General features: G+C 40.5%; 2 protein-coding genes across 2 annotated transcripts in view; one reads left to right on the top strand and one right to left on the bottom strand.

Annotated features, from left to right (window-relative positions):
* The window catches only part of LOC113444099 (neuronal acetylcholine receptor subunit alpha-7-like), a 108,562-nt gene extending 96,597 nt beyond the window's left edge, over positions 1-11,965 (top strand). Inside the window, exons 9-10 of the mRNA XM_087926402.1 lie at positions 7,690-7,799; positions 10,576-11,965. Coding sequence (XP_087782528.1) covers positions 7,690-7,799; positions 10,576-11,097 — 632 coding nt within the window. The 3' untranslated portion in view covers positions 11,098-11,965. The remainder of the gene's footprint in view (positions 1-7,689; positions 7,800-10,575) is intronic.
* A 160-nt stretch (positions 11,966-12,125) lies between these two features.
* DNAH6 (dynein axonemal heavy chain 6) overlaps positions 12,126-23,826 on the bottom strand; it is a 174,093-nt gene continuing 162,392 nt past the window's right edge. The window contains exons 72-77 of the mRNA XM_026712631.2: positions 22,747-22,874; positions 19,050-19,235; positions 17,400-17,472; positions 15,841-15,992; positions 15,375-15,597; positions 12,126-12,970 (exon numbers count right to left, since the gene is read on the bottom strand). Of these exons, the coding sequence (XP_026568416.2) occupies positions 12,867-12,970; positions 15,375-15,597; positions 15,841-15,992; positions 17,400-17,472; positions 19,050-19,235; positions 22,747-22,874 (866 nt within the window). The 3' untranslated portion in view covers positions 12,126-12,866. The remainder of the gene's footprint in view (positions 12,971-15,374; positions 15,598-15,840; positions 15,993-17,399; positions 17,473-19,049; positions 19,236-22,746; positions 22,875-23,826) is intronic.

Here is a 23,826-nt window from a genome sequence, read left to right as displayed (position 1 = left end):
CTGGCCAAACCTGGCGAGTGCCTCCTTGGTTGACCTAACTGCTCTCTCTGCCATCTCGTTGCTAGCGGGATGGAATGGTGCTGTAAGGACGTGCCTGATGCCCAAGTTAGCAGTGTACATGCCAAATTCACATGATGTGAACTGTGGGCCATTGTCTGAAACCAGGGTGTCTGGAAGCCCGTGGGTGACAAATAAGCGAGTTAGGGCTTTCACTATTGCCTGGGTGGTGGTTGTGGGAAGTAAGGCTACATCAATCCACTTGGGGTATGAATCCACGACCACCAAGAAGGTCCTGCCATGCACAGGCCCAGCCAGGTCGACGTGCAGGCGGGACCAGGGGGCGTTAGCACTCTCCCATCTGGTGGGCGTGGCAGCTGGAGGGGCGGCCCTGGTTTGTTGGCAAGGTTGGCAAGAGCTTACCCAGTTGGCGATTTGAGCATCCATACCGGGCCACCAGACGTAGCTGCGGGCCAGGGCCTTCATTCTTACGATGCCCGGATGTCCCTCGTGCAGCACTTTCAGGATGGGTACTCGCAGGGATGCAGGGATGACCACTCTTGTTCCCCACAATAGGCAACCTTGTAATTTTGACAGCTCCTGCTGGCGGGTTTTAAAGGGGACAAAATCAGTTGTACATTGAGTTTCCGGCCACCCCCTTCCCACCCAGTCCAGAACCTGGGCGATGATTTTGTCCTTTTTCGAGTGCGCCGCGATGTCCTCGGCTGTCACTGGAAGCTTGAGTTCGTTGACCTCGAAAATGGCATGGGTGGGCGCTGGGTCTTCGACTGGGACTGGCAGGGGGCAGCGACTAAGGGCATCGGCGTGGCTCAGGGTCCTGCCAGGACGATGCACTAACTTGAATGAGTAGGCGGCCAGAAACAAAGTCCATCTGGTCATTCTGGGTGAAAGTACCTGCGGAGTTTGCTTATCTCTGGACAGAAGTCCTAAAAGAGGTTTGTGATCAGTCACTAACTCAAAGTGGTGGCCAAACAAGAACTCGTGGAACTTCTTAACTGCAGCCACTGCGGCCAGGGCCTCTTTATCAATCTGGCTATAGTTCCTCTCGGTAGGAGAAAGAGTCCTGGAAAAGAAAGCAATTGCTGCCTCGGAACCGTTGGGGAGTCTGTGGCTCAGGACAGCCCCAATGCCAAAAGGGGATGCGTCAGTGGCCAGGACCAGGGGAAGACGTTGATCGAATTGAACTAGGACCGCTTCTGATGTGAGTAAGGATTTGACTGATTTGAAGGCATGGGCTTCCTTGGGTCCCCAGTGCCAGGGTGAGTCTTTATCTAGTAGCCTATGTAATGGTTCAGCGACAGATGCCTTGTGCGGGAGGAATGAGGCGTAAAAATTCAAGAGTCCCAGGAAGGCTTGTAGTTCAGTCTTGTTGGTAGGTGTGGGTGCCTCATGGATGGCCTTCACCTTGGATTCAATGGGGTGGATGCCAGAGGCGTCTATTCTATAACCCTGAAAGTCCACCTGCCTAGTGGTGATGGCACACTTCTCCCTCGTAAGTTTTAGGCCATGCTGCCTGAACCTCTCTAGCACTGTCCTGACTCTCTGAATGAGCTGGGGCCTGTTCGTGGCTGAGACTAAGATGTCATCGAAGTAGGGAACCACTCCTGGGAGACCCTGGAGAATCCTCTCTATGAGTGACTGGAAAATGCCTGGGGCTACGCTGACCCCGAATTGGAGGCGCTTACATTTGAATGCCCCCCTGTGCGTGACTATTGTTTGTAACTCCGCTGTCTGCTCATCGACAGGGAACTGTTGGTATGCCTGGGACATGTCTAACTTAGCAAAAATGGTGCCGGGTTCGAAAGTGTGTAACAGATGCTGAATAACGGGCACAGGGTAAGCGCTGACCTGCAGATAGCGGTTGAGCGTGGTTTTGTAATCCGCGCAGATTCTCAAACTGCCATCTTTCTTGAGTGGGGTGACTATGGGGGTCTCCCATTTAGCGAAATCAGTGGGTTCTAGCACCCCTTGCTTAAATAGTTTGTCTAGTTCTGCGTCCAGTTTCGGACGGATGGCAAAAGGCACCCTCCGGGGTTTTAAACGAAGAGGGATTGCCTGGGGGTCTACTGAAAATGATATAGGGGTGCCCGAATAGCAACCCAGCTCATTGCTAAATACATCGGAAAAATCTGAAAATAGTGTATCTACATCAGAAGTTGAGACAGCATGGATCCCGGTTACACTAAGGCCGAGAGAAGGAAACCAATCAAGTCCCAATAGACTAGGGAGGGTACCATTAACAACCACTAGGGGCAGATGGCCTTTAAAGGTTCGGAATTGAACAAGGAACTTGCCTTTCCCAAGGACAGGAATGTTCTTGCCCTGGTAGTCTCGTAGCGTCAGGTGGCATCTTTGTAGCTGTTTCCTTGACAGCCTGGGCTGGATCCTCTTCAGGGTATCCCAGGAGATGATCGAGAGCGCGGATCCCGTGTCCACCTCCATCCTGCAGGGTTTACCTTCTAGGAAAACAGAAATTTTAATTTTATCAGGGGTTAGGGAAGTATGGTTAGCGTGGTAGCAGGTATAGCAGTCTACCACTTGCCTTTGGGAGTTAGAAGGTGGTGGAGGTCTTTGAGGTAAGGATCACCCTGCTTGGCAGACTCTAGCGATGTGACCCTTCTTTTGGCAGTTCAGGCAGATGGCGTTTCTGAACCTGCAGGATGCCCTAGGGTGGGAGCCTCCACAGGTTAGGCACATGGGAGGTTGTTTGGGGGTGAAGTTGCTTCTCTGCCCCACTCCTACCTGTGAAGGCTTCCGATGATTTAGGCGGTTAATGTCAGACGTGTCTGTGGGGTCATCTTCGCTGATTACCTCTTCGGAATGGACAGTGTGCGTGCTGGGTTTAGACTGATTTCCCTGAATTTCAGCTGCTGACTGGGCGGAGAGCTCAGTAGCCAGGGCTTCCTCCATGGCTAAGGCTAGAGTCAAGTCTTTTTTCGCCAGTAAACGCCTTTGGAGTCTCAGATCTCTTACCCCACAGACGGTCTGATCCAGCAGCATGTCCTCCAAATATTCTTTGAATCTGCACTGCAAAGCGGCTGTTCTCAGGGCGGCCATGTATTCGTTGATCGACTCCCCCTCTGCTTGCTTCCTGACTCTGAAGGCATACCTCCTGGCTATTTGGGACGGTTTGGGCGAATAGTGATTCGAAAGTATTTCCTGTAGCTCGTCCCATGGGACGCTTCTGATGGCGCGGGGCGCGACTAATGCTGTGGTCGTGTCGAAGACGGTGGCTCCGCAGTAACTCAGGAAATAGGACTTCTTCCTATGCTCCGCAGCGTCAGCTAGACCGATGGCGTCAAGAAAATGGCTGAATCGATTTTTGTAGGAGTCCCATGTTTCCTCGTTTGGTTTGAATGGAGGGAATGCTGTATTCGCGCTCATCGTGGAAAGGGAAACTGGTTCGTCTGCTTCAAATCGCTATTTGAATTTGCGCTCTTAAAAGAACGCAGCTGCGGTTGTCTCTCTGGGCTGCTTAGCTCTTTTTGAAAATCGCGCTCTTGGTGAGAGTGGGCGGCCTCGGCTGCTGTGCCTGTGGCTCGTTTCAGCGAATCAGCTCAAACAGTATCAGTTTGAATTTCGCGCTCTTTGCGAGCACGGGGCGGCTGCGGCTACAGCGCCCTTGGTTTCTCTCTCTGTGACTTACAGCTCTCTGAAATAACGCGTCTGGTTAGCCTTCGACCATCCCATCCTCGTCGCCAGTGTTGTGGAGCGATGGTAAGGAAGAGGCATGAGACCAGAGCGTACAACTAACAGGCTTTATTGCAATGAATAAAGGGTTGTCGCGTCTGCTAGCTAACTCGCAGACCAGCGGGCGACAACGGGCTGGCTCTGCCCGACAGCCGGCTTATATAGCTGGCTGTCAAACGGAGCCAACCAATGGGAGCTGCTGGTGCTCCCGCTCAAACAGCGGACCTGGTTGGGAACTCCAACCAGTTCCACAGACATAACATAAAGTCTATCACAGATTCTGATGGGCCAGAATGTTTTACAACTTCATCTACAAAGAGAGGCTGCTGAAGCTATAAACTTCAGTCAAATGGCATTTCTGTGGAATTTCAGATAGCAGCCCAAAGAAAAAAAGCCCATTAAAATAATAGCAATAACACTTAGACTTATGTACTGCTTCATAGTGCTTTACAGCCCTCTCTAAGTGGTTTACAGAGTCAGCCTATTGCCCCCAACAGTTTGGGTCCTCATTTTACCACTTCAGAAGGAGGGAAGGCTGAGCCAACCTTGAGCCTGGTGAGATTTGAACTGCCAAATTGTAGACAGCTGGTAGTCAACAGAAGTAGCCTGCAGTACTGCACTCTAACCACTGTGCCACCGCAGCTCCTTGTTTTCACTATATTACATACTTCAGTAGGTTAAGTTACCTCTATATCCTGAAGTTCTAGTTCCTTTTAAACATCTTCTTGTGAAGAAACATTCAAAACATGGTTTTTCAGGTGGTTTTTCAGATGTCATCTATTATCAAGTACATTTATCTAACCTTCTTAGTTCATTTATTGAGATTGCTTGCTGTGCCAGTGGGTGCTTCCAAACAGTAAGAAGCTGGATGGTAATTCATGAGTTTAGTTAAAGTGGATTATCAACAGATTCTCATTTTGCAGGAAAAATGCAAAATAAACAGTAATGTCTGAACTGTATCCAAACAAGCACATTCTCAATAAATATCTGTGCCCAGAGGTGGTATTCAGCAGATTCTGACCAGTTCTGGAGAACCAGTAGCGGAAATTTTGAGTAGTTCGAAGAACCGGCAAATCCCACCTCTGACTGCCCCCCCCATCTATTCTCTGCCTCCCGAGTCTCAGCTGTTCGGCTGGATCTTCTTTTGTTGCCCTGCACAGGAGAACGAAGGTGGAATTCAGGTTAGTGAGGTGGGGAGGGAATGGAGATTTTACAGTATCCTTTCCCTGACACACCCACCAAGCCATGCCCACCAAGCTACGCCCACAGAACCAGCCGTAAAAAAAATTGAATCCCACCACTGTCTGTGCCACAAAAGACATCAATGTTATGCTAATTTAATTGTTATAGTTGTCTTCCCCAAAGAGAGGCCTGATATTTTTTTCTTATTAAGATTCCATCATCTCTAACTGGTTGGGAATTGTGAGCCAGTTGGTAGTTGGAATGGTTGAAATTATCCAGAAGCATGAGCAAAGCTTCCTCTGCCTAGACAAGAATTTTATATGTTGGGGAGTAGAGAGTGAGTTTATGGACATCCAGAAAGGGGCAGTTTGCAACCGAGAACAGTGGAGTTTTCTTCGTATGCTGTAAAGAATGCTGGGAATTGGAGTTCTATCAATCGACTGACAATTCTGCATTAGATATCAGAGGCAGGCTGATATCTGCCATTGTGTAAGAAATAAAATAATGGGGCTGCATAGAATGTGTTAGTTTGGAAGGGATATAATCTCTATCCTCTCTCATTCACATTTTTGGATGAGCAATCGGCAGTTAATAATTGGACACTTTCAGAGAAGTAGCTGGTGCTCAGATACATAATTTAATATCTGCTAAGGGATAGGAGGGATTGTGCTCAGTTGTACCTGAGAGCATTTCCATTCCAGACATCCAGCTCAACATAACCATCCTTTTACCTTTTGGAGTAAATTATAATTCAATTCCAATATTCAGTTCAATCTCGAGTTCGATTCATGGATGTCAAGACATTTAGGGATGACCTTGGGGGAAAGTATGAAAGAACTGTTAAGAAGGAAGCTGCAACATCAAACATATATTACTTTCAGCCATGGGCCAGTCTAAAACTTGCAGAAAACTTTACACAATCTAGAAACTGAAGCAAGCATGAGAAAGATGCTTGATCAATGCCTTGATTTTGTTTAGTATAAGATGGGACAGAGAGAAAGACTTGGACAAGCTTTCAAAACAGATGCCTTTCAAGACAAACGCCACAGAAATTTCTGGCGTGCTCCTTTATTGGTGTAGAGTACAGTGCATCTTAAAATAAACAAAATCAAGGAGGCATTATTTGCGGTTTGTTTCTCATATTTCTTTGTACTGGGTAATCTTCCTGCATTTCCTTTACTGCAAAGCAATTTCTGAACTCTTTTACTCCGGATTCCACACATTCTTTCAAGATGTACTATCTTCTTTCTTTTTATGATTGAATCTTTACTGCTGTTTTACCTTATAAAAACATCCACCTTTTTGAGCAACACAAGAGGTTAAATCTCTTGTGTTGTGAATGTGCTGTTAAAAGGAGACATAATAGCAATAGCACTTAGACTTATATACTGCTTTATACCACTTTACAGCCCTCTCTAAGCGGTTTACAGAGTCAGCCTATTGCCCCCCACAATCTGGGTCCTCATTTTACCCACCTCGGAAGGATGGAAGGCTGGGTCAACCTTGAGCCTGGTGGGATTTGAACAGCCAATAGTCAGCAGAAGTGGCCTGCAGTACAGCACTCTAACCACTGCGCCTAGATAATACCAAGATCTTGTCTGCTAACTCATGTTAATTTAATTAACATGAACAGTATATATCGAAAGCTTCTTTTAGTTTCCTGAGCCAGACCAAATTTTTGATTGTGGTCTGTTGTGGGAACACAGTGGAAGAACATAAAACAATTATTGGATGCAATTAGGTCTTGTAGGCTGGGGAGAATGTAAAGAGACTATTTTGGTTGCTTGCTGTTTAAAAACTATGTTGTTTTCCATTAATGTCATCGTGCCTGGGGATCCAGTGGTGGAATGGAGCCTGTGAGTTGGTTATATTGATAGCAATTGTATTGATTGTACTCCCCCACAAATTAAGTTTTATGGTTTTAACTGTTTTAATTGGCTTTGCATTGCTTTTTATTTTTAATTGTTTATTGTTTTCTTATTTAACTCTGTGAGCTGCCCAGTCACAAATGTGAAATTGGGGGGGGGGGGGCTACATAAATTAAACAAAGAAATAGTGTGAAGTTGCCTAGAGCCATTTTGGATTTGGGTAGCCTAGCAACTTGATAAACGAGTAAGAAGCACATCAGTGGTATAATTCTATCTACACTATACTCATCTAGCATGGCTCAAATATTTGTTCAGGATTCCAACATGAGGTGGAATTAGATGTTAAATGTTAGGTAATTATTTTTCTTAAACATTGCTGGCTTACTTTAGATGCTCTCTGAGCACAGGCTTCCAGCTGAAGCTCCTAAGTTTAATTATCTTGCCTGTTGGGGAGTTAAGCTCAAGTCTTCCACAATATCTTGCAACTACTCTGTTGATTTAATAAAGTGGGTTTTTTTTGCTATCCTACTGCCTGCTCACCCATAAAAACATTTCTAGCTGCACCATGCATAGCATTTGCAGTTGCTAAGGATTATTATCTTGAGCATCTAAAAAAGAAAAATTGCTGATACGTGATCTAACAACATTACCTCTTTTCTCTTTGTCATCAGCATCTAGAGCAAAGAACATGATGAAAACAGGAAGTATGGAATTAAATTTAATAGGGTTAGAAATATGTAGTTGTTTCCTTTTTCTCTCTAATACACCTTAACCAGATTTTGTGGTAACTCTTTTTTCAGTGTAGCACTATACATTACTAAAATTATTTTTTTAGGGCTTGAAAGTTATAAAATAAACATGTGGTCAGTTACTCTGGGAATCCGAAAACAATAAGTAACTGTTTATTCTTGCTTCCCTTTTAAATCTGCAGCTCAGTATTTTGCAAGCATCATGGTCATTGTTGGTTTATCTGTAGTAGTAACAGTCTTGGTTCTTCAGTTTCATCATCATGACCCTCAAGCAGGAAAGATGCCCCAGTGGGTAAGTGACCACTACAAATCAGCCTTCACAAACAGCGATTATCTTTTATATTTCATCACTTAGACGATGCTAGAAAGAACAAATGATATTAAGGATAGGATACTAATTCTTACTTCCTCTCCTCACATTGGTTTTTGCTGAGCCTGCAGGGTTTATGACTCACCAAGCAGGAAACCTTTCATTTTTTCTTTTGACCTTTTCAAGAAAAAGTATTTTTATTTCTTTTAGTATAGAGAAAAAGAAAAATAAGGAAAAGTGAATTTAGTGAATTAAACGAAAACAAGAATACAGAATAGTCTCTCTCTCACACACACAGACGTCTTACTCGCCCTTATGGGTGGTTTGTATTGTCCTCTACCAGACGTCTGGGAGTTTGAGGGTTCGTGCCATATCTTAGCTGTTCCTACTGCTGCACTTTGGTCAGAAAGCTCTAATGCTCTTCCTGGGATCTTTTGGAGCCACTCTTCCTGCTTAGATGTCACAGCCTCAAGGGTTCCTACCACCAATGGGACTAGTTTCATGTTTGTTTTCCTCATCCAGTCTAGTTCCTCCTTCAGACCCTGGTAGTTCTCCAGCTTCTGATACTTCTTCTTCCCCATGTTATGGTTATTTGGCACTGCTGCATCTACCACCAGTTCTTCTCCATGACCTTCTGTGGAATCTCCCATATGGACCTGTGAGGGTCTAGTTCAGGGGTCCCCAAGCGTGGCAACTTTAAGTCTTGTGGACTTCAACTCTCAGAATTCTGGGAGGTGAAGTCCACAAGTCTTAAAGTTGCCAAGTTTGGAGGCTTCTGGTCTAGTTCATACACTGTGCATTTCAGTTTGAATTTTTAAGTTTATAATCATGTGGACCCTGTTGCACAGTTACTTTCCATTTTGAAAATATTTTTAATTTACAGAATCAAAAGTAGCAAAAAAACCGTTCCCAACAAAAATCACATTTTGTATTAAGTAAAACATCAGATATACTAGCATAAGTCTTAGTTTCACCTGAACTTTGGCCCATTCCTTTAAAAATGGCCACCTAACCACAAGCCTTTGCTTCTGTTCTGCTAAAAGCATGCACCTCTGAATTCAGTTCAAATCTTTCTCACAACATGAGTGTCTTCATGTAGGGTTTTTTTTTTGTCCATTTACCTTCTTTTGAAATGTTTTCTTTTTTAGTCTACAGTTTTAAATATCCCGATGAATAATAACCAGACCTGACTCTGCTGTCAGCTTAAAGTAGTAAAAAGAAATGTTTTTCCTTAGTCTTGGCATTTCACGGTCATCAATAGCACCTTCTGAAGTTTCTGCTGTTTTTTTTTTCTTGTTTCCTCATGTATCTCTTTTTGGAATCATACATACGTATGGTATTGCACTTTTGCCCCTCCTCCACTGTAAAACTCCCTTCACATGTAAACACTCTAAAATGTAATTTTTAAACATTAAATATTCATCATCAGGAGCGTATTATTTCTTCCTTGTACTTATTAAAAAGGCTCAGTTGGTGTCTTGGTATCATAAAACATTGCATGGCAGAAGTGCTAATCTTATTCCTTTACATTTCTGCCACATAATACTCTGTGAGATCTGTTTGTTGCAAGAATCTGAGTAGCAGCTCCAAGATATGTTCTTTACATATTTACAACTGTTTTCCATCTTGCAGATATTTTCATAAAGTTCAAGAACTGTTTTGAGTAGTCTCAGTGGCAGAGATATTAGTTTATCTAAAAGCTACCCAACTAAATCCCATTAAAACAGAATTTGAGTTAGATACTTTGCTGAGTATTTTTCACTAAACAAATACAGGTAGTCCTCGGCTTACAACGATTTGTTTTAACTATGATTCAGAGTTACGAAGTCACTGAAAAGAAGTGACTAACGACCCATCTCAAAGTTGTGACGGTCATCCCACCCCCCCGTCACATGATCATGATTTTGGAGCCAACTCATTTATGACTGTTGCAGTGTCCTGTAGTCATGTGACTATGATTTGTGACCTTCTTCCCAGTCATCTCCCAACAAACAAAGTCATAACTCACTTAATGGCCCCAGGATTTGCTTAATGACCACAATAAAATGGTTATAAAAGTGAAATTGGTTACACAATGACTCATTTAATGACCTCATTGCATAGCAATCAAAATTTCTGTCCCAATTGTGGTCAGAAGTCAAGGACTACCTATACAGGAGCAATACTCTTTTCCAGTCTGAAGCTGGTTCAAAGTTCTTAAGGACTTTTCTGCTCAACAATTAGAGTAAAATAGGAAACGATAAGAGAAATAAATGAAAAAGTTTTGACTGGTTGTGTCAAAATAGCAGTTGGCCTTTTCCCATTCATTACATTTAGCAGGCTTAGCAATCGGTTTCAATCAAATTAAATTTCGTTGACTTCAATAAATGCAACTTTCCAGTGATTGGATTCTTGGCAAATGTTAATTTATTGGGAGCAATCAAATTCTTCCTAAAGCTACCAGTAAGCCTTATTATGAAGGATTATAGGTATCTTTAAGAAAGGATCTGTTTCTGCTGCAAGAATACAAAAGCGATTTTGTGAAAAAACCTGAGAAGCTTCCCCCCCCTCCCCCGATGAACAGCTTAAGGCTAGAGGAAGGGCTGGAGGAAGCAGATTAATTGAAAAATGATTTTGTCCAAGATCTTTGTAATGAGCTGTTATGCTTCATATAGCAATGTACCAAACGGCAATATCCTTTGTGAACCACGCTGCTCTCTTTTGTACAATCACTCACAAGGCCTCCATGAAGGGCACTGAGCGTTTCTGTCTTTTTCAGGTCCGTATCGTCTTGCTGAACTGGTGCGCTTGGTTTCTCCGAATGAAAAAACCAGGGGAGAACATCAGGCCTCTCTCTTGCAGATACAGCCACTCGAGGCACCAGTCCAGTGTCAGCAGTGTAGAAATGAACATCTTACCAGGACACCATTCTAGCAATGGCAACATGATCTACAGCTACCATGCCATAGAAAACCCCTGCTGCCCACAGAATAATGAGATAGACACCAAGGGCGGAAAGGACCAGAGCTCTTCGCCCGAAGATAACGACAGCACTCAGAGAAAAGTTTTAATGGACACTATCCCTGTGATTGTGAAAATCCTGGAGGAAGTTCAGTTCATTGCAGCCCGTTTCCGGAAACAGGATGAAGGGGAAGAGGTCTGCAGTGAATGGAAGTTTGCAGCTGCTGTCATAGACAGATTATGCCTTGTGGCATTTTCACTTTTTGCCATCATCTGCACGCTTACAATTCTCATGTCTGCTCCAAATTTTATTGAAGCTGTTACAAAAGATTTTACATAAGCCTCTCTAAAATGAATAGACGAATGCCCCAGTGTAATTGGAAATTACAAAATGATGCTATTAGTTTTGAAGAACAATGAGATTTCAAATGGAAGTAAGACTTTCTGTGCTGAATTCACTATTAAAACAAGAAGTCGGCATGTGTTTCAAATTCCAATTGTCTCCCCAGTGTTAGATATTCTAGATACAGAATTGGCTCTTGTTATTGTTATTTGTTTCAAATAGTGTCTTTCTTCCTATACTTGTGATCATAATCACCAATAATATTAGACAAGAAATCAGATACACAGCATACACTTTACCGAGTAAATAGAATCTATATGTGCTACTAGGAAACACTAGTGAACATGTTGCTGCATTGGTAAATTCTTCCTAGAAACCTGATCTTTGCTAAATGTATCATTTTCAATATTTTTGTTTGGCATTGTAGTTTAACACACATCTCATCTCCAGTAATGTATTGAATGATGCTGCTAGTTGCTGTTTGCCAAATAAATGGCAAGTTTTAGCTTTTATTATCACTGTGATAATCTGAAACATTTTCCACTTGATAACAATGTGAAGTCAATGCAATACTTTTTTCTAGTAAGTTAAAAATGTTTTCATTGTTGAATATTCTGTTTTTCTATTACATAAATTACGCCCTTTCCCTAACTTGAGTGCTGCGACTGCACCCTTATTATCTTTGTCTTTGAATTTATGTCTGAACATCTTAAATTACACCAACCTTCTTGATTTTAATTTTATTATAATTAATATATACCACAACCCAAAATGTGCATGGAATGCAACATGTTTCACTTATTATTGATAACTATTGATAGAAATTGGAGATCTAGTCAGATGAGTAAAATTAATGCACACCAAAGCAAGATTCAGTTTTTCTGCACTATGTTGCTTTGAATGGAATACACATCCCCTTCACTTCTAACTGCACATTAAAACCTGGTCATGACTCCTTGTAGTTTTTACCTTGTACAGAAAAAAAATACATATTTTTTTTTCTACAGAATAAAAAGATTCCAGAGTCTAAGAAACCTGTAAGATCACAGAAAGATGTTGTTAATCTAGCTTTTCCTCCATTGGACACCATGGTTAATGAATAAAGGAATTGTTCATTCTAAGTCACCAGGATTGAAATAGATAGTGATTTGCCAAATGCAAATAATCACACCGTACATTTAACTCACCCAAGATCACAATTTGTACTCTTGGAAGTGTACAATGTAAAATTTTCCAACTGTTTGCAAGCTGCCAAATTGTTATGATGATACCTTTCCTCAATAATTATTTCATGTGGAAGAAGAAATTGAGGAAGGACTTATAGATAAAACAGAATTGGCCAAGACCATTGGTTTTTTTTTTAAAGGATCATTTTTTATAATCAAATTGCATTTACAAGAAAATGAATTACTAAGAGTAAAAAGATAAGATTCACAATAAGTTAATTTGATACAAAACATGCACTTTTTGTAGACATTTTTTTAAACACCTGTATTACTGATGCAAAAATCTGTGTGATCTGCCAGTGAATACATGCAAAGGAATCGAGAGAAATGAAAAGTGAATATTGATTCCAATGTGTTGATAAAATGTAATGCACTTTAAAAAATGAAATTGAAGAGAAGTATGGCCTTCTGACAATGTGTTTATACAGGAATCTATTTCTAAAGGCATAACAGTGATGGAGTGTTACTGCTCCCCACCTGGAACAGAGTCTCAGCATGATGCCAAGGTTTGGTTAGTGGACAGAAACTCTACTCTGCTGATTATTCATTTAACTGGCAAAGTAATGCAGATCCTTTGGATATCCAATAGTCGGTTGGCCTTTTTGAAGGAAGCAAGACGGTAACCACAAAATTGGTAGAATGACCTAATTACAAAAAAGTAAGAAAAAATTGTTAGCGTTTCAAACTCATGTTCCTAAGTTGTCGCGCCCCCTCCCCAATACACACAAAACCCAGAATAAGATCTGGAATAAAGAAAACAGCAGAACATGCTAATTATATTTGGCTGAAAGAGGTGGGCAATCTTTGGGCATCGGTATGCTGCTGATGCTAAGCCATTGGCATGCATGTTGGCAAAAGTATACAGACATGGACAGAAAACCTCTGTTTCATCTTATTAGGAGGAGAGAACTATAAAGAAGGAGCTCCTAATACTTTCTTCCTCAATGCAGTATCACGCTTGCCTGAGTCCCCTGCTGATCTGATGACTGCTGACAGAAGGGCATGTGAAGGGGACAGCAGGAACTAGGGGTAGAGAAAGTTATCTGCTTTGGGGGTCTGCATGCAGCCCATTGGAGGCCTAGGATTCCCAATGAATTGGGTCAACTTGTGTCCAACTTGTGTGGAATAGGCTAGCTTTTCTGGAAGGGGACAAACTGTGTATTAGCAGTTTTGCTAACACAAAGTGTACCTTAATGTGCTGATGTAGCTTCAAAACGCAGGCACCGTAAATCAGAGACCTACATGCATGTTTTGGGTTAAAGTGACATTATTCCTCAGATACATGCATTGATTATGGTGAATTGCAAGAACAGGCTTGCCATGTGCTTAAACATGGCACACAAGCACACTAAACCATAATGCTTGAAAATCATGCTTCCGCCATTCTAGGAAATAAAAATCATTCCATAGTTAAAAAGCAAGATTTCTTCTGGTCCTTTGGCTCAAAAAAGTTAAAGACAAATTCTAACCTGGTAGCAGCAAACAAGGGCCCTGAGTTGCCCGGCTCTGCTATAGATTATGAGACCATGAGATCAAACCATTGTTTTGTTTGGGTGATAATAGGAGACAATGAACACATTTACTGCAAACTATACAGAAAAAATGCACAAAAGTTTAGCAAATTATTTTGAAACTACATGGTTGGAATGAAGCCTCTGTTTCTATGTTATTGGATGGTAACCAGTTGTACTAAAGTTTATCCCCAGGGCTGCATAAATGTCCCAGTCTGGATCAGATGTGACAATAAATCCTTGTGGAATCAGGTGAAAATGAACATGCTCCATGAGAACATTATGAATTGGAAGACAGGGTTTTAACTAAAGCAGTTTAAGACACATTTAGAGGAATTTATTCATTAGTTGAAATTCTAAAATTCTGCAATTTGTTTTCTTTTCTTTTCACTACTGATTGGGGATTCAGCCAACAGGAGCAACAACAATGCAGTCAGAACTTCAGTCTGTTGAGCTGGCAATAAGTAACCATCAATATTGTAAGATTATCTAATACTTTCATCTAAGAAGGCTTTTAGTTCATATGACATATTACCCCTATGAAGGATTGCTATGTTTATATCACCAGTAGTGTACTAAAGGAAGCAACCATATGGAAACCAGCAAAACAATCAACCAAAAAAATCTCTGATGATTCAACATGTGTGCTACTCACTTCTTTTGAGCTGAGGTAAAACAGAAGCTAGCAACAGATGTCACATCCTTATATACTGTCCAGCTTCAATGGAGTGGAATGCCCCCTACACATCCCTATTCACCTTCTCCCTATTCCAATTACCTGGAGTTTTTCACCTCCACTTCCTCATTGATAATAATTCTAGGGAAGTACATATGATATTGTCAGGAAGCTGGAACATCAGTCCACAATCATTGGCTCATGTGGCATTATCCCTACTTGCTAGTTCACCAATTAATCAGGAAAGCAATCTCCACTCTTATTCTGTGAGCCAATCGCAAAGGGGAAGATCTCTGACTTACAACAAAGCCTACATCCTTCTTAAGAAAAAGGAATGACATCGGATAACCCCAAAGAACTTGATTCTGCACATTTTGTGTCAGCTTCCAGATTAAAAAAAAAAAGGAAAATGTACTTGCTTTTTAGGAAGGATTTATCTACTCCCAGGATCTGATTTAGAAGCAGAACCTATTCCAAATACATTATTTGAAAACCCTTCTAAATACTATCAATATGGCAAATTTCAAGAATGGGACTTTGGTAGCAGATGATTTCCCTGCATCGTTTTTTAACATAATAATATCATGACAGGACTTGACTCTCACATTGCCTAGGCCTCTGGCCTTTCCTCAAGTTGTCCTTCAGCCTGGATCATTGGTTCCTTGCAAGCTCTTGCACTCTTAAGTTAGATGGGAGATTCTCTGAGATACCTGCCCTGGGAAGCCCCTTCAAAACATCCCCTGGAAGATGACTGTTTTGGGGTGGTTGTATAAAAGTCCTTTGCTAGGCTGCCATTCATGTATATTTGCCAAGTTGATATTGAATATCTACTCTTGTGAATTTTGCAGAAAAAAGAATTACCCGTGGTGGACAGAGTTCCTGCTCTAGCTCCAGTTTTGTAGAGGGGCGCATGATACAGTGAGGGGTGGGGCTCATAATTTTGATGGGGCTCAAAATGAATTACTGGAAGCATTGGGTTCATTTGTCGAGGTAACGCATCTTCTATAACCATTTCATCATCATCCCAGCGACTGGCATCCATAAACATGCCATGAACCAGCACCCCATCCTCAGGAGAAGGCAACTGAAAAAAAAAGAAGATGGGAGGTGGTTGTCAAAGCTGAGCTAATAATTCATTAGCGCTATCAAGTTCCTACCTTACTCAGGTACATATTCTTGAAATACAGCACAACATTTTTAAAAAATATCAGAAATCAACCACAGTACAAGATAAACATGATGGTTTTATATAAAGATATTTCATGTGGATTCAAGATGGTTCTTCTTTGTGGCTGGGTAGTCATTGCAGTCATAGCTTTGCAAATACCTTTTCATCCATTGGTAATTCATTGCCAAAGTGGCACAATTTCGAAGCTTCTGATACTTGTGTTTGGTCTCTATAGACAGGAATGACGTTGTAACTAAAACTAAGCTCATCAATTGGTAGGTTATATTTCCGAGCATGATTCTGAAGAGTTCCTGAGAAATAAAAAAACAAATAACCAGTCATCAAAGAACCATTAACAATGCACAGTAATTGGAATTCAATTTACCTTCACACAAACTCAGAAATATGTTCTATATTCACAATCTTTCTTGGCAAAGTTGAATTCATAATTTAATCTTTGATATTGTAAAACCCCTTTTATACAGCACTGCTTTATTATACTTCCTCACTGATCCAAGGCACTTTTATAAAACAAAGAAAATGGGAACCTTATTATTTTGAACAATTATTATGGCCCTAATGTATTGGTGTACTTGGGAGTACCATATTGGCGTTTTATTTATTATTTTTATTACTTTTCTTAGTTCAAAATAATAACATAAAGAAAAAAAACTTCCTAGTAAATTATGAGAGGGCTTCCCTCTTGAAAGCCAGGCAGTGCATGGTTTCTACTGTATTGCCGAGTGCGTATTTAACAACTATATTTTCCAATCCACTTGAGATGCTTTTCACTTACTCTAGACTTCTTCTACTTTAGAGGAGCCAATATGTTATAAATACATAGGGTGTTTTACTGCCGTGATCTTAGAATCACAGAAACATGGTTAACTGGAATTTATGTGCAAGATTAATATATTGAGCACTGGATGTTTGTTAGCAAGCTGCTTCTGATTGTGAGTTTATTTTCAAAATTGAGAAGAAGGAAAGGGCAGTCTGCTCTATATCATCCACTGCCTAAAAGAGCATTTGATAAAAATGCTGCTTCAGATGCCTTCTTTTCTGGGTACTTTTTTTAAATGAAATGAGCTATACAATCCATGATTTCAACATTACCTTCAGTACATTATTTGCATCTCTCCCCCACTGCATTTCTTCACTCCAGTTACAGCAGCAACATGGGACTAGAGTTATTTAGGAAAACTGTTGTCTCCAAATTTATTGGCATGTTATCCCCTCATCAGCACCATGGGCAACATGCTTTCAGAATACCAGTTTGGTGGCTTTACAGCTTCCCCCTTTTAATAACAGCTTTATTTCCATTTTGCACAGATTCCATCCACAAAGGGATTTGGGGGGGTGGGGCTTTAGGCCCTGCAGGGAAGGACACTGACTTTTTTTTCTCACTGACTAGTTGGTGGAAAAAGAGTTACTGGATCCCATTATACCCTCTTGGTTTTTAAAAGCCAGCAGCAGCGAAGAGAATTCTGCAGCCAATTTAAAAATGGTTTGAAGGGGATTGGGAAATGGAAACAATGCCCTGGGAGTCTGATCCCAATCAATCAAATAACAATAATGCGGCTTGGCAGGTATTCTGAGCAACTGAAACCAAAAGCGAGACAACCAATTGAGCAACTGGTTTTCCAACCCTTTTGTGAGTATGCTACCATTTAGAACATACACAGGTGACATCAGAGACAGAGACATTTATGAATGTTTACCAGTCAAAAATCCTTGTGGAAAAAAGAAACCAGAAATCCAAAATGATTTAGGTTGACCTCTTTTGAGCCAGAACTGAGGGGGAAAAAACAGTTGATATAGGTTAGGCATAAAATACGACATTCCATTTAATTTATTAAACAACGGGTTGCTGTTACTTTATTTGCAGAGAGGGACAACTGAACTGGGTTTGCCAGGGTTTTATTTCTCCATCTAAACGGATATGGCTTCGTTCCTTTTGGTCCTAATCCAGGAAATCTTTGGCGCTGCAGGATGACAATATTTGAAGTTCTCCCAGTCAGAATGAAACTCAGAGCTTCTCTCACACAGATCAGAAACTGGAGGGGGTGAGGAGGCACTCTAAGCATCCGCCTTAGTTTTTGCCCATAACCATTTTGGCTTAGTGGGAAGATAGCAGGGTGAAATAGACCAACTCTTTCCTTTACTCCCAATCTGCCTGAATAATCACTATCTTCCCACTATGACTGGTTTAAGATTGGACCTCAGTCAAAACAACCACGAGTACTTTGCACCATGTTTGAAGTTAAAGAGAAAAGGATGGTTCTGATGCACAGTTGAGGGGCTCCGAATTAGGGTATCTGCCTAAATGCTGATGCACTCAGTTTGTATTTACAGCACACCAGCAGCATATTATTTCAAATATCATAATCATATGGCATGATATCTTAGAGAAGTGGTAAGTCCAACATCTGATGGCAATGCATTATCAAGTCACAACAAAAAAGGATGCCTTTTGGAATTACGGAAGGTACATAAAATCCCACTGTTAATTTTTGATGACAAAACTGTATCCATTTTGCAAATAATCAGCTAAACCATTTAGGGAAAGCAATAATGCCATTACTCTCCCTTCCCCATTATTCTCCATGCCAAGAATAGGGAATATTACTTTCATTCTGCCAAGCATTTCCTCATTAGTTTATTTGCTGCAAGTCATATTTGGCATATTAATTTAAACAAGACAGAAGCCAACTTGTAATAAATGGAAAGGCAAGCATTTGGCATGATTTTTAACCTCCCTCCCCTTTAAAGTGTTTCTTGTCCCCACTTGTTTCCTTATAATGGTGCCTCTGACCTTCATTTTTAACAATTTGAACAATTTCAGCTGTCTGAAATGTTAGTTCCCCGAATTAATTTTAACGTCCGGAGATTGTATGATTTCCCTCCGCTGACTTACATACTTAATGTGCATATTCTTTCAGATATGTTTTTTCTGTGCACATTTTTGAGTTGCTAATTGCAGTTTGGTATGCTGATGTATTCTAGTTCGTATGCACATTTCACAGGTGCTTACTGGCCTGGGTTTACATGAATTTACCTCACATTTTATCTTTTGTGCCAAAATAATCAATGATCTCATGTTGTATTCCTCAACCTTAGCTATTTTAAGATGAGTGGACTTCAATTCCCAGAATTCCCCAGCAATCCATAGAAATTCTGGCAGCTGAAGTCCACTCATAATAAACAGGTCATTGGTGCTCTCAACTTTTTGTGGTGGGGGACAAGAAAACTGAAGAATGAACTTGTGTTACATCCTTTTTTAATTTTCCTAAAACCCCTTACACCTGAAACATAACCTAAATTATAGACCATTATTACAGTGTACACCTTTGAGTAGTATTTCTACTTACATCTATGAAGCTTGTCCTGAGTACAAGGTCTTTCACCCAGCCCCCCAAAGGTTTCAGAGATGGATATGCGGCGTTGGCCCAGAGGCCTGGAACCTGATTATTAAGAAAGCTGTGGTACACTCTCTCCATTTCTTCGGACATTACTACAAACCCTGCAATGGCTTTGTTGAGTGTTTGTAGAGAGTTCTGAAAGTTGAACAACAATACTATGCTTTAATCTTCTGTGGAGAGGAAAATAACATAAGTAATTGTATCTTCCCCAGGCAATTGTATTGCCAATTTTCTTGCTCTCACATTAGCTTCAATTATCTAATGCAGTGTTTCTTGACCTTATCAAACTTTAAGATGAGTGGACTTCAACTTCCAGAATCCCCCAGCCAGCCATGTTGGCTGGGGAATTCTGGGAATTGAAGTCCACTTATCTTAAACTTACTAAGTTGAGAGACAATGATCTAATGACCCTAACAAAATGGAGCGGTAGAAGGGAAAATCACTGATAAAATCTCAGTTAGTACTGCAGCAATGTTTTCTGAAGTTACAATACATGCAAGTTGTCTTCACATCTTCCAGGACACACTTGCCTAATTGTAATAAGGAGCTTAGCAGTAATGCATTGTAGAGATTATACAGGTATTCAACCTTCCTTCCACAGAATGAATATCCGCACACACAATGTAATAGCTGCCTTATCTAGATAGCCACGCCAGTTCAAGGATTTATGTTTCCAACTCTTCCATTGCTTTTCCTCCCCATTTGCCTTATAATGACATTTAAATTTCTGTCAGAGGAAGAGGAGAAAGAAAAGGGAGACAGGACACAAACATTCCATTTCTCAGTTTAAAATGAAAATTTCCCAGCAATTTATAATAGTTTAGTAAAAACACAGCAAAACAACAGAGCAGGCAAAAATAAGATGCAATTAAAACAAAAAATATATTCAGATAATTTTTCACTGATCTTTCATGAAAACCCCCCAGGGCTGTGTATAGTTAAAATATTTTTTTAAAAAAAATTCTGCATCAAAATAATATAGAACAAGCTAAGGCAAAGGATGAGCATACAGAATCAAGCATATAAATCATAATAAACTCAAACAAAGCCATCCTTCTCACAATCTTAATCTGAAGTGATTTGTTTGAAAATTAACTCCAACGACATCTATCAAAATCTTACTTAGATTTTGATTTTTCTACTTTGGTCATCTACTTTATATTATCCATGTTTATAAGAGGTTTTCCCAACAGTTTTTAGACCAGATTCACAAACAAATGGAAACTATCTACCATATTAGTTTGAAAAGACAAAAATGCAACTATCATGTCTTAACCTCCTTCAATTAAAGGAAGCCAGGAAAACAAATGTGGTGTGACCAATGTTCTGATAAATAAGGATGAAATTTTTCTGTCAGTGAAAGTAACATATGCCTGTGAAAATAGTGAGATAATTCCTGGAACTGTTCTCCTGATTTGTCACTCTCTTCCTACAAGGTTAATGCATTCTTTCCAATGATGTTGATATTCTTGCATTCTATGAAAGCAACATTTCTCCCATACAGACTTCATATCAATCTTCATTAGCCAGAAATTATTTCATGCTGCAGTAGGAGTGGGAGGGGCTTCTGACTTCCTGTTCGTTTCCCAAATGACTTTGTTGTGGGAAATTAGCAGAGAGTGTTGCAAATCATGATCACATGACTGTAACCGACTACAGTGATGCTGCAGCAACCACAACTCTGTAAATACAACTGGTGTGAAGATCCTAGAAATTGCCAATTTTACATAAGTAATGTGTCCTGGATTTGTAGCAAAATCTTTAAATTAGTGGATTGGAGATATAGAGAATTCTTGACGTAAAACTATTTGTTTAGCAACTGTTCCAAGTCACAACAGCAGTGAAAAAAGTGACTTGCAACCAGTACTCACACTTAGAATCATTGCGCCCATGGTCATGTGATCAAAATTCAGCTGCTTGGCAACCAGCCTGTATTTACAGAATCCTGGGGTCATGTAATTGCCATTTGTGACTTCCCAGTTGGCTTCTGACAAGCAAAGTCAATAGGGGAAGCCAGATTCACTTCACAATTGCATGCCATGGCAAAAATGTTGCAAAATTGGGTGCCACTCACTGAACGATCTGGTCCCAATTGTGGTCATAAGTCAAAGACTACCTCTACTGTGATTCAAAAATTATTGTGTTATGATGCATCATTTGGCCTGATGACCTAATTGAAGACAGCAAAGTCCACATTTTGGACAGATAGGACCACTGATTTGAAAGACAGGGTCAAAGAGGCCATCTGTGTCAAAATTATACAGCCCTCTCTCAGCCAAGAGAGCCCGCCGACCAGTGGTGGGCCATCTGTGTCAAAATTATACAGCCCTCTCTCAGCCAAGAGAGCCCGCCGACCAGTGGTGGGATTCAAATTTTTTTACTACCGTTTCTGTGGGCATAGCTTGGTGGGCATGATGTGGCTTGTTGGGCATGGCTTGTTGGGCATGGCAGGGGAAGAATACTGTAAAATCTCCATTCTCTCCCCACTCCTGGGGGAAGGTTACCACCAGTTCTCTGAACTACTCAAAATTTCTGCTTCCGGTTCTCCAGAACTGGTCAGAACCTGCTGAATACCACCTCTGCCTCTGACATCATCTATCTCCAGTTTACAACACAGTCCTTTCAGCAGTTCCAAGAAGGCTCCACTCTCATTTGCATAACTCAGGTGAAACAGATAAACCTCCAGGTGGCCTCAATGACTTGGTAAATGGAAGCAAACGACCAACTATCTGCAAGGAGTATAAATTATTCCATTCCCCACCATCCTGTCAGAATTGAAGAAGTTTCTTGGATGAGAAGTGAAATGTCTTTTAAAAAAAAGAAAAAAAGAAAGTCCAATTGCCTCTTGAAAAAGCACCCTTGGGACAACTATGACCTGGAGAACTGAGAATCCTCATAGACATTTCGCCTAGTGGAATGTTACAAACAGGCAGGAGAGCTTTAGTAGTACATAAATTAAAAGTAGTCCTCAATTTATGTTAACAACTGGGACCAGAACTTCCAATGCTAAACAAGACAGGTAAGTGAATTGTGCCCAATGTTATAGCCTTTTTGCTATTGTTATTAAGCAAATTACCACAGCTGGTTAAGTATGTTCCATGGTTGTTAAGGCATACAATCCCCTCTTGCCTATGCTAATTAGAAGTCAGCTGGGAAGGTTGCAATAACAATCACATGATCTTAGGAGGCAGCAACCATTGAAAATCCCTGCTGGTTGCCAAGCACCTGAATTTTAAGACACTGTCACAGTCATTAGTGCAAAGACTAAGCACAAAATTAAGTCATTAGGTCATTAAATAAGGTGAGGATTCTCTGTAATGCCATATGTAGTCAAAGGAATAACAAGGTAAACCATCCAAACTAGGCTTGCTGAGTCCCAATGATATCACAGGTATTATTTAGCAACACTCAGTCTTACATGTTCTTTCTCTCTCTCTCCCTCTCCCCCTTCGTCTCTCTCTCTCTACCTATCATCCATATCATCTTTCTTTCATACCTCTTAACTTCTTTCTTTCATACATCTTTATTTACTTTTTCTGGTAGTACTGGAAGAATGATAGAATACATTAGACAAAACTTTTTGATTTAAATTCCAATCATAACATCATAATTCATTCCACTAATTAAGAAATTTATGTTTTTATACCCTTAGCAGACTGAGAAGACCATTAAAACGATCTACTTCTTGCCCAAGAACCGTAGTTAAAGAATCTGTTCGACCTTTGCTATCCTTCACAAAAAGTATCTCTGCAGCAAGATCCATGTCCATCTTATCTGCAAAACAAAAAACCCATTGTTTTCATCTCTTAAAAAGTTAGTTACCACACATTTAAAACATACAGTGATGGATAACAGCTGATTTGAGGAGGGATTTGTGGGTCAGTGGGCAATATAAGATCTGTTCAACACCAGATTTCATACCAACTTAGAAACCCAGGAATTTTCTTTCATTGTTAAGAGGTTTTGATGGCAAAATAGATGCTTGGTCAAGGCATTTACTTAAGCCTTTGGTGACAGCTGAGCATCTAATCCCCAGGCTCTCTTAAAATTTGAGAGTTTACCACCAACCTTCCTAAAGGGAAATGGTTTAGTGGCATTGCATAAAAGCATGGAGCAATGGCAATTAGTCTTCTTGGGTTTGGTTTGACTTTTTAATCTCCTGCCCTCAGCCAGAGGACAGTGTTCCATTCCAGTAGGAAATAGGCCATGCCCATGAGGGTATTCTGGGCACTAACTTCACATACCACAGCAGAGATCCAAATCAAATAGTTTCATGAAATAATTATACCAATCAGGGAAGGATGGCAATCGTAATTTTTTACAGTAGGCAATATTAAAATCAAATCAAACCATCAAACAAAATAAAATAATGTTCCCAAATTCTCCAAGGCTTGATAGGCTAAAAACATGACACTTCTCCCATGCTTTCACTCTCCTGTGTCCTGGCAATATAAGATTTCCTTTGGCAGACACAGAAGACCTTATAATGCTAAAATACAGTTTCTAACAAGTAGAAATAACACTTTTCTATATTCTGTGTTCTACAAATTTCAGCTAAAAGTATCTCTATTTATACAAGAAAGGAAGGAATCATAAGAAAGATTTTTTTTCCTTTCCTCTTGTCAGTTCTGACTTTCCTTTAGAATAGTTATTACTACGAAGTAGTTGGTTAGTTTATGTTTTAATATATTGTATAAAAGCAAGCGAACTCTTTAAAAAGTAAGGC

Source organism: Pseudonaja textilis, chromosome 2, assembly GCF_049901715.1.
Source record: "Pseudonaja textilis isolate UNSWEBS1 chromosome 2, rPseTex1.2, whole genome shotgun sequence".
Taxonomy (NCBI): Eukaryota; Metazoa; Chordata; class Lepidosauria; order Squamata; family Elapidae; genus Pseudonaja; species Pseudonaja textilis.
The sequence above is the reverse complement of the archived record's forward strand: the minus strand, read 5'-3'. Positions and strand labels throughout refer to the sequence as shown.